General features: G+C 39.3%; 1 protein-coding gene across 1 annotated transcript; it reads left to right on the top strand.

Moving 5' to 3' along the window:
- Positions 1 to 3,480: 3,480 nt before the first annotated feature.
- LOC125894540 (serine protease 23) lies at positions 3,481 to 8,734 on the top strand. The gene is made up of 2 exons (XM_049586007.1): positions 3,481 to 3,794; positions 5,635 to 8,734. The coding sequence occupies exon 2, from the start codon at positions 5,649 to 5,651 to the stop codon at positions 6,795 to 6,797; it is 1,149 nt and encodes a 382-aa protein (XP_049441964.1). The 5' UTR covers positions 3,481 to 3,794; positions 5,635 to 5,648; the 3' UTR covers positions 6,798 to 8,734.
- Positions 8,735 to 11,443: the final 2,709 nt, after the last annotated feature.

Here is an 11,443-nt window from a genome sequence, read left to right as displayed (position 1 = left end):
TTGGTTCAGCATTAATATACTAGTACATTCAGCCTGTAAGCTACCAGGCTACGGCATAGCAGTGTTTCCCCAAGTAGAGGTTGCCCAATCCACTGTAAATCTGAGAACTCACAAGATAATTGAAAGGAAACTCTCTCTCGAAACTGCTCTACTTCATCTTCGTCTTGTTCCAGTTGCCCATTTTACATCAGGTTGCTCGGTTCCTCAACAGCTGATGCGGACCTTGTTGACCCAGGCCACATCTGAACCATTATGATTCTTGTGTTTGTGGTTTAACTCATCCTGAGATATGTATATATTCATACCTTTTCTTGTGAAATACTGGTCTCTTAATAAGGAGCATCTGCCCTGTATAATTTAACAGAGCTGGAAAAAGAATATGAGCAGAGCTATTTTGTGAGGAAGAGCGAACGGAAAGAGAGGAATCCACAGAGGAACGGAAGTCAAGATGCTCATTGCCAAACACGCATACACACACACACACACACACACACACACACACACACACAAAGGAAACCTCTTGTGCCGCGCTGTGTAGCAGACAGACAGGCAGACAGACAGGCAGTGATACCATCATCACACACAGCATGCTTACAGAGTTACACATTTACACCTCTCTGGCCTTCTGCCTGCTACCTTTCTTCCCATCCACTATGATATCGCTCCATATTTCTGAGGGAATATACGTTACACTTAATCTGTCAGCACTACACTGTTCACGCCGCAGGAATGGCACCAGCTAAAGATTTTATTACACAGGACAAGGAGCAGGTTTGGTAGGTGTCTCCTCTGGGGTGACATGTCCTCCGAGGACAACAGCAGCAGCATTGTGCAGAGAGCCTGACTTGTGTCCTTGTTGGGAGATTCCTCAGCATTCCTGAAAGCACTGTCGCTGTGACTGGGAGCTCTGTTTCGGCACCCCCGAAGCTTACAACAAACCCCATGGGAGCGTCGGTGCACAGCTTCCCAAATTCCACATGTTCACAGAGACCCTGAATGAGACATGAAAGACCTTTTGGAGATCAAGGTCAGGCAGCAGAGGCTGAGGTGAGCACTGCTGCCAACATGCCCCAACAGTCCTCTGTCTGCCAGCTGCAATCTCTGAGCGTAGAGGAGTTCGTCTTCACTTCTATCGTTGCTCCTGGCACAGATGATAATTAGAGTACAGTGATGCCAGAAACAAGACTTTTCTTGCTTGGGTGTAGCTGTGGGCTACCTATAAAGGTGCCAAATGCCTGATAATTCACTCATGATCTGAGTCATAAAGGGAAAAATAAACATCAATCATGCTGATTCAGTGCATTAGATATTAAATCTAAATGCCATTAAAGACCTACAATGACAAAATTGAACAATATAACAGTATAATGCCTTAAAAACTGCATCAGTATCATACTTTTCTATAAAACACCAATTTTCCTGCAGCCTTGAATTTACAGTTTGGCTTGACTTGGCATTATCAATCATTTACTAATGATTTCTAGATCACTTATAAGACATAAATGAGAACAAATTTTGAGCTGGCAAGCTTTGAAACAACCCCATCAGGCTGGTGTTCATCTTCTCTATATAGCACTAATACAATATAAATGGCAATCCATTAATAAATGGGGGTTTCATAGGTTTCTCATATGAGCCATTAAGTCTGCTGTTATAAATGTTAATAAGTTGTTAAGGGTCCCATAATTTTTAGATTCATACTCATTTCTACTAGAACTATAATTCCCTCATAAAAAAAAAATTCTCATACTGTCTGCCTGAATATACCTACATTCATCCTCCATTTTAGTGCTAATCGGTTGGTCCACCACTTTGGTCCAAACTGAAATACTTTCAGATGGATCGCTGTGAAATCTTCTTCAGACGTTCATGTTCCTCAGAGGATGAATCCTGCTGATTTTGGTGATCCCCTCATGTTTCTTCTATCTCAACTTGCAAATCAAATATTTAACATATCCTATAAATTATTTTAATATGTACATGAGGAATTGGCATAACTTTTTAACTGACATTCCTAATTCCCAAAAGATGAATCAAACTTAGTGATTCCTTGACATTTTGTCTAGCACCATGAGGTTGAAGTGACATGAACACACAGGAAGAATTGTAATAACTTTGACGATCCCATAACTTTCCATCTCCATTTTTATTTCTCCAATATTTTTTTTATCATGATTAAAAACCTGCAAAGCTAATGACATTCCAATCAACCCTATCTGTACTTTGTTAGTGTCAATAGCCAATGTTACCATGCTAATGACCTTGTTAGCCTTTTCACTGTGAGCATGTTACCTTGTTGTTGTTGAAATTGACTTTTTGACCAAATTATTAATCTCCTGATATTCACCTCAGACTAAACTGTAGGCCTACTTAGTGTTTAGTGCTTACTAGCAAATGTTACCGTGCTAATGAGCTTGTTAGCACTGTCATTGTGAGCCTGTTAGCTTGTCGACATTGACCTTTTAACCAAATTATTAAACTACTGACATTCACTTCAGACTCCACTGTAGGCCTACTTTGTGTTTAGCGCTAATTAACAAATGTTAGCATGCTAATGAGCTTGTTCATACTTTTGTGGTGAGCCTGTTAGCTTGTCGACATCTACCTTGCGGCCAAATGATTAAACTAATGACCTTCACTTCAGAGTCAACTGCAGTTTGGTAAGTGCTAATCAACAAACATTAGCATGCTAATGAGCTTGTTAGCACTGTCATTGTGAGCCTGATAGCTTGTCGACATTGACCTTACGACTGAATGAACGAACTCATGACATTGACTTCAGACTCAAGTCTACTTTGTGTTTAGTGCTATTTAACAAATGTTAGCATGCTAACAAACATTTAGCTTTGTCAGTGTGAGCATATTAGCTTGTCAACATTGGCCTTTTGACCAAATTATTAAACTACTGACATTCACTTCAGACTCCACTGTAGGCCTACTTTGTGTTTAGCGCTAATTAACAAATGTTAGTATGCTAATGAGCTTGTTCATACTGTTGCGGTGAGCCTGTTAGCTTGTCGACATCTACCTTGTGGCCAAATGATTAAACTAATGACAATAACTTCAGAGTCAACTGCAGTTTGGTAAGTGCTAATCAACAAACATTAGCATGCTAATAAGCTTGTTAGCACTGTCACTGTGAACTGATGTTCACTTCAGACTCAACTGCATTTTGTGTTAAGTGCTAATTAGCAAATGTTAGCATGCTCAACTAAGACAAAGTGGCTAGCATGGCTTTTGATAGTTTAGCCCAGTTTATTAGATTCATTTATCTACAGTCAGTATGACTTTCAGAAATATTACTGTGTCAGTACTTGTAGTAACGACTTTGTATGTGTTATGAATGTAAAAAAATATATATATGTAAAGTTTGGTGATGAGCTGTAATTGATGGTTTCTGTCAGACTGGTAGCCACACAGTAACTGTGTCCCCCACTCAGCGGAGCGGACAGGCGGAGGCGGGGCGCTAGGACCGAGGCAGGACGCTCCGGAGAGAATAAACACTTCTCTTCAGACAAGAGACTTTTATTTGTGGCTCTGAGTCTGAGCTGGGCAGGTTTCAGAGGAAGGACTGACGGCGCCGGACATCCAGAGGGACTCTGGCGATTTATACGTACACGCTGTTAAAAAAGAGCAAGCAAGATTTTCCCTCTGCGGGACGAGCCCGGAGAAACTACCTGCCTGTCACCGGAGAGGATGAGGGAAAACCTGGGGAATGATCCTAAGGGACTCGTCTGATGGGGAGGAAGAGTTTACTGGGATGTAAACACGGACCATCGATCACTAATCAGGAGGTAATGTATTAGGTTTATTTATGTGATTGAGGAATTGCCTTTTCTCCTGTCCTGTCTCTACTAGGATGCTTAAAATGTCCAGTTTAAGACAGAAAACCACTGTTGCATGTTCAGATATTTTCATAAATAAAGGTAAGAAACTTTAAAACCTTATGCAGCCAGATGTAGAGTCATTATTCAGGCCAAATGCTGGAGTAAATAGGGGATGTCTTCATGAGGTTTCAGGTGTTTCCATACTGTTTCTTAGTCCCAAACATCCCCTCAACTATCCTCCTAGTTAATATTGAAAGGGAACTTGTATGACAGATGTTAGGGGGAGCTGAACTCTACTTGACTCTGGTGCATATTATGTCAGACAAGATTAGATCACATTTAGGTGCTGAACAGGGAGTCTTCTATAGGCTTCCGGGTAACTGGAGTGTTTTGGATACCTGACAGTGTTATTTGAGTAGACTTGTTTTTTCTCCTTTTATATTTATAACATAATATAATATTTCTAAAAAAAAAATGTATATGCACTACTTTAAAGATGTATTATAATCTCCAAGCTCTAAGGCCATCCACAAATCAACGCTCTCTAGTTACATGTTGTCACTGTTGCACAGGGATGTTCTTCTGGATCGTGTCCCTGTGGTTTCCATCAGAATGAACCTCAGGAGGAGCTGCGGCTTTTGGTTCATAGCTTTAAATGTTGTTTTAAGAGTCAAACAATGTTTCACCACAGAAACAGGCTCTGAAAGCACAGCCTTACATTCCCAAATCACTTAGATTACATCTCTTTTACCACAGAGGTCATAAATGCATCACATTTACTGTTTTTAATCTACAGGTTTATGTCACAGATCACCACTTCTTCACCAGCCAATTTACCACTTCAGATGCTCTGTAACTGTCTGCCATGGCTGTCAAAAATCTAGCACATCAACATGGAGTGAAGTCTGTACTTTCCCTGCTTGCAGGAGTTTCTTTTTGCAACCCTGTCTCCTTTGTAGTGTTATATGAAAGAGTGTATAGGTGTGTGTGGACCGGCCCCACCCTGCTCTTTGTTAGGAATAATGCTCTGTTCTGCCGCCGTGCCTCAACTTGTTGCTTTTCACTTTTTTACACACCTGCTCTCTTGGTGCCATGAGTGCCTCCAGGTCCACAGCTTTCAGAGGGGATCAAGTGTCTCCTTGTTGCTGCTAATCTGCCCTGAGAGCCCCACGTACACTGTGAAGTAGTTAATGTTTGATGGAAAACAACGTCTTTCCTCTGAGCTTCGGCAAATATTTGATAGGAGGACTTTTACTGTAACGTCTTGTTCAGTTGACCATAAGTCAAGAGTGGTCTGTGTAGTGGTTCACGTCTAGGAAACAAAACAACTTTTTGAAATGATGATTTAAGTAATCACACACTGCATTTCTTTTCTTTTTAGAGCCTTGACCATGCAGCTTTGTTCTGGCTTCTCAGTTATGTCTGTGGCCACTTTACTTCCACTTTAATTTAACTTAACTTCCTCTGGAATTCGTCTGTGACTTTTGGATCGAACAGACATGAAAATGCTTGTTTGTTTCCATCAGGCTAAAATCCTATTTTCCTGGTAATCTATGTTATAGGAACAATAGGTTCGTTGTTGCCTCGCCACACCAGATGAAACTCAGGCGTGCATTGCAACATTAGATTTTGCAAGCTGACCTCAGAAATCGCTGCTGTGATTTACAATCAGCTGTGAAAGAGTCCAGATTTATGTGGGATCAGAGCTTGTGCTTTGTTATCTTGACAAACATGTAGGAATTCATGCAATGTCTGATAAGTTTGTGAGCTGTTTTTCTCACATATGTGATTATTTCTGTCAATGCAGTGCTTTTCATCACCATGACGCCACATGAGAGCTCCCTCCTGCTGACTCACCTGCTCCTGCTCTTACTCCCTCTCACCCTGTCTCTTCTGCACCCACCTCACCCTCCACCAGTCCATGTCCCCACGCTCATCCCTCACACGCCGACGCCTCTCCTCCGCTCCCGCTTCAGTGCTCACACGCAGCTGGACCTCACCACTCACTGCAACTCCAGCTGCTTCCACAGAGAGCAGGAGGCCCAGAGGGAGCAGCTCACAGAGAAACTGGCCTTTGAGACGCTGTACTCCAATGGCACCCGCACTCTCACCACTGTGGACGTGGAGGACAATGAGGGGTTCGAAGGAGATAATTTCGCACACCCTTCACCAAGGAGAGAACCCAGAGTGAAGCACAGGCACAAACGTGTCAGGCGGCAGATCTATGGGGCTGACGGACGTTTTAACATCCAAGGTGATCACTTCCTGTTGGATTACCCTTTCTCTACAGCTGTGCGGATCTCCACCGGCTGCACCGGCGTTCTTGTGTCTCAGCAGCACGTCCTCACAGCTGCTCACTGTGTGCATGATGGGAAAGATTATGTCAAGGGGGCGCGAAAGCTCAGGGTGGGCTTCTTGATTCCTCCACCCAGTAACAGCACCATATCCAGCCTCACTTCTTCTAAGAAGCCTTTGGTCCGCTGGGTGAGGGTGAAACGTACCCGTGTGCCAAAGGGCTGGATCCAGGGCCCTCAGGAGGTCAGCATGGACTTTGATTACGCCCTGCTGGAGCTGCGTTGGCCTCACCGACGTCCCTTCATGCGTCTGTCTGTGGCTCCCTCCTCTGACGACCTGGCAGGGAATCGCATCCACTTCTCTGGCTTTGACAGCGACCGTTCCGGGGAGCTGGTGTACAGGTTTTGTCCTGTGGAAGAAGAGTCCAGCGACCTGATATACCAGCACTGTGATGCCCGACCTGGAGCCAGTGGCTCCGGAGTGTACGGAAGAGTGTGGGACAACAGTTTAGAGCGCTGGGAAAGGAAGGTCATTGGCATTTTCTCTGGACACCAGTGGCTTGAGATTGACGGGGAGAACCGGGATTACAATGTGGCCGTGCGCATCACTCCTCTGAAGTTCGCTCAGATCTGTTACTGGGTGCATGGCAACCGACTAGACTGTGTCCAGAACTGAGAAAGACAACAGGACAAGGAGGAGGTTTTGAACGTACAGCATGAAAAGAAGACAAGAAAGCATGACAAGAAAGCACAAAAAGACAGTGTGAAATATGTCATCTTCCCCGGTACAGAGGATTAAATCCATCCAAAAATAACATCCTCAGTGATGCACCAGTAGAGCAGATCAGTTACTGTTGGAACCCCTTATCGAGTTATTTCTCCTCTGTGTTTAATTTACTCCCTGTAACCTCCGGGCCTATTAAACAAATCCGCCTGTGAGATCATCACCGCGGCATCTTTTAATATGTTTTGCCCACAGTCAGATTAATAACACAGTCAGTGTTTCCACAGTATTAACATAAGCCACTTTTTATAAGAGGGGGAAAAACACTTCTCCTGGTGTGTGCACTGTGTCAGTAGCAGCAGATTATTTTCCTACTGTGGATGATGGAAACCTATTGACATTTTGTCTTCTCTCTCTTCTGACTTTGGGGAAATGGTTTAGTGTTTTTAGAGCTCTTTAAGGATCATTTAGTTTAGACCACTGATCTACGTACCAGAGGTGTGGACTCGAGTCACATGTCTAGGACTTGAGTCAGACTTGAGTCACAAATTTGATGACTTTAGACTGACTTGACAAAATATAAGAAAGACTGGCAACTTAACTTAAACAATGACTCATGACTTCACTTGTACTTGAGCCTTTTGACTAATAAATACTTGATACCTTCCCCTTAAGATAAAAAAAATATGTTATTTAAACTTAAAAAGAACTAAAGTTATATAACCCCACAGTTGGAAAAGATAATACCAAAGATAATTTCGTTCCCATACAAAAACAATGTAGTCAACAAAAAAATGAATTGCAGTAACGTGCAGGTCGATTACAGACAGAAGCACCAACTTCCAACAGACTTGTTTTAAAGGAGCAGTGAGTAGGATTTAGCAGCATCTAGCAGTGAGCATTGCAGATTGCTACCAGCTGAAACATCTCCAATGTGCCAAACCTGAACTCTTGGTTAGGATTCCTTAATTGTTTATTGTTCAGGAGGTTTTTACCGGTGCTGAATTATCTGCAGAGGTCTCTTTCCTCTCAAAAAACAAACAGATCAGGTGATTAAAACCACTAAAAACACAAAATAAAGAAGAAGACATTACAAATCTGATGCAGTTTGGTTAGTTGGAGAGGGTATGCTAGCCCAGCACCTGCTAATTTGTGCTCACCTTTTTTCTCTCAGCTTCAGATCCAGACGTTCAGGCCTCTTCCTTCAGTTTCACATTAAACATCTGCGTTTTTTTGACACTGTTCAGCTCAATGCTGAGGGGACTGCTAACTATGGTGGCCCTATGTAGAGCCAGTGTTTGGTGTAGAAACAAGGTGGTGCAACATGGCAGACCCACTTTAGATATAAACTGCCCATTCTAAAGGTAACGAAAACACAATGATTCTTATTTTCAGGTGATTATGGGCTCAAGAAAACGTACTTATTGTATTGTATTATATTATATTCAGTTTCTGCCAATATATCCCACTAAATCCTGCACACCGGACCATTAAAATGAAAATACAACATTTAAAAAGTGTTCCGGATTTTTATAGATGTAATATATTTTTATTCTGTTGTTAAAATGGCATTACATTTGGTGAAGAGCGTATTATGACTTGTTTAGGACTCCGAACTCTGACTATAGGACTTGGAGTATGACTTGGGACATGAATGCAAAGATTTGAGACTTCCTTGTGACTTGGTCCCACCTCTGCTGCACACACACTTTACGTCATAGACACAATAGAAATCACTTTTTGGACACCACTGATGCTTCTTGATGTTCAGCAGACAGTTTGCTCTTCTCAGTGTGGACTGAAGAGACAGAATGTTAATTTTATTTTTTGAAAAATGCCTGATATATTTTAATAAAGAGAGATTTATAACAGTGTTTGTGTCCATGGGCTTGACTTCAATGTGTCAGGATTGGTGTGTGGGCGCCCTCATGTGTTCAGAAGAGGTACTGCAGCATTAATGGAGCCAAGCAGTAGGCAGGTCATTTGATGTAAATTGACTTTACAGGGTGTCTGTATTATGTCTTAATTACCACATTTCATTCATCCATCTTTTTTCTGATTTTTTAAGTCAAAATGAGTCAGGCTCTTCCACCTGACAGTCTACATTTCTGATCTTACAAATCTGTACACCTACCACTGAACCTAATATTGTCAAAATATAAAGGCAGTACCTGCAAGTGTAATTAACCTGACACCCCTATGACTCAACCCTTCATATTTACCTGCATATTTTAATAACAAGGATGATTTATGCAAAATTTGGTTTAAAATTTTGTTAAAAGGATCTTAAGGCATTAAATTAAGTGTCTGATACTATAGACAACCTGATTTAGAACTGAATCACAGATTAGCCGGTTGACAGGAAATCAATCCGCAACAATGCGTTGTTTTATCAGGTGGAAACAACATTTTCTATGACTTTTTATATGATTTTGGACGACATACTATACTATGACTTTTTTTCATGATTTTGGACGACATACTATACTATGACTTTTTTTATGATTTTGGACAACATACTATACTATGACTTTTTTTCATGATTTTGGACGACATACTATACTATGACCTTTTTCAATTATTTCAGACGACATACTATACTATGACTTTTTTTCATGATTTTGGACGACATACTATACTATGACCTTTTTCAATTATTTCAGATGACATATTATACTATGACTTTTTTTTATGATTTTGCACGACATAGTATACTATGACTTCTTTTCATGATTTTGGACGACATTCTATACTATGACTTCTTTTCATGATTTTGGACGACATACTATACTATGACTTCTTTTCATGATTTTGGACGACATTCTATACTATGACTTTTATAATGATTTTGGACGACATTCTATACTATGATTTTTTTTCATGATTTTGGATGACATACTATACTATGACTTTTTTTCATGATTTTGGATGACATACTATACTATGACTTTTTTCGTGTTTTTGGACGACATACTATACTATGACTTTTTTTTATTATTTTGGACGACATACTATACTACGACTGTTTTAATGATTTGGATGACATACTATTCTGTGACTTTTTTTTCATGGTTTTGGACGACATACTATACTATGACTTTTTTCGTGTTTTTGGACGACATACTATACTATGACTTTTTTTTATTATTTTGGACGACATACTATACTACGACTGTTTTAATGATTTGGATGACATACTATTCTGTGACTTTTTTTTCATGATTTTGGACGACATACTATACTACGACTTTTTTTATGATTTTGGACGATATACTATACTATGACTTTTTTTTTTAATTATTTTGGACGACATACTATACTACGACTGTTTTAATGATTTGGATGACATACTATTCTGTGACTTTTTTTCATGGTTTTGGACGACATACTATACTATGACTTTTTTTCATGATTTTGGATGACATACTATACAATAACATTTTTTATAATTTTGGACGACATACTATACTATGACTGTTTTTAATGATTTGGACGACATACTATATACCATGGCTTTTTTTCATGATTTTGGACGACATACTATACCATGACTTTTTTCATGATTTTGGACGACATACTATACTATGACTTTATTTCATGATTTTGGGCGACATACCATACTTTGACTTTTTTTCATGATTTTGGACGACATACTATACTATGACTTTTTTTCATGATTTTGGACGACATTCTATACTATGACTTCTTTTCATGATTTTGGACGACATTCTATACTATGACTTTTATAATGATTTTGGACGACATTCTATACTATGATTTTTTTTCATGATTTTGGACGACATTCTATACTATGACTTCTTTTCATGATTTTGGACGACATACTATACTATGACTTTTTTAAAATGATTTTGGACGACATACTATACTATGACTTTTTTCATGATTTTGGACGACATTCTATACTTCGACTTTTTTTCATGATTTTGGAGGACATACTGTTATATGACTTTTTTATGATTTTGGATGACATACTAAACTATGATTTTTTAAAATGATTTTGGAGGACATACTATACTATGACATTTTTTCATGATTTTGGATGACATACTATACTATGACTTTTTTAAATGATTTTTGAGGGCATCCTAGACTATGACTTTTTTATGATTTTGGATGACATACTTTACTATGACCTTTTTTTTTAAATGATTTTGGAGGACATAATGATTTTGGACGACATATTATACTTTGACTTTTTTAAAATGATTTTGGACATACTATGCTATGACTTTTTTTATGATTCGACAACATACTATACTATGACAGTTTTATGATTTTTGACTACATACTATACTATTATTTTTTATGATTTTGGACGACATAATATACTATGACTTTTTTATGGTTTTGATTACATGCTGTTGTTGTTTGGAAAATTCAATTTAGGATCTCGTATATTAAATATAAAATTTTAATGTATCTAAAAATATTTTACTATACTATTATAGACTTGTGATATGGAACAGATCTCCAAAACCTGAACAAGCATAAATTCTAAATAGTATGAAAACAGCTCAAGTATTTGTTTTTAGAAAACACAAGTAAAAAAAAAAGTGGAAAAAGAGCAAAACAAGTCA

Source organism: Epinephelus fuscoguttatus, linkage group LG9 (genome assembly GCF_011397635.1).
Source record: "Epinephelus fuscoguttatus linkage group LG9, E.fuscoguttatus.final_Chr_v1".
NCBI lineage: Eukaryota > Metazoa > Chordata > Actinopteri > Perciformes > Serranidae > Epinephelus > Epinephelus fuscoguttatus.
The sequence above is the reverse complement of the archived record's forward strand: the minus strand, read 5'-3'. Positions and strand labels throughout refer to the sequence as shown.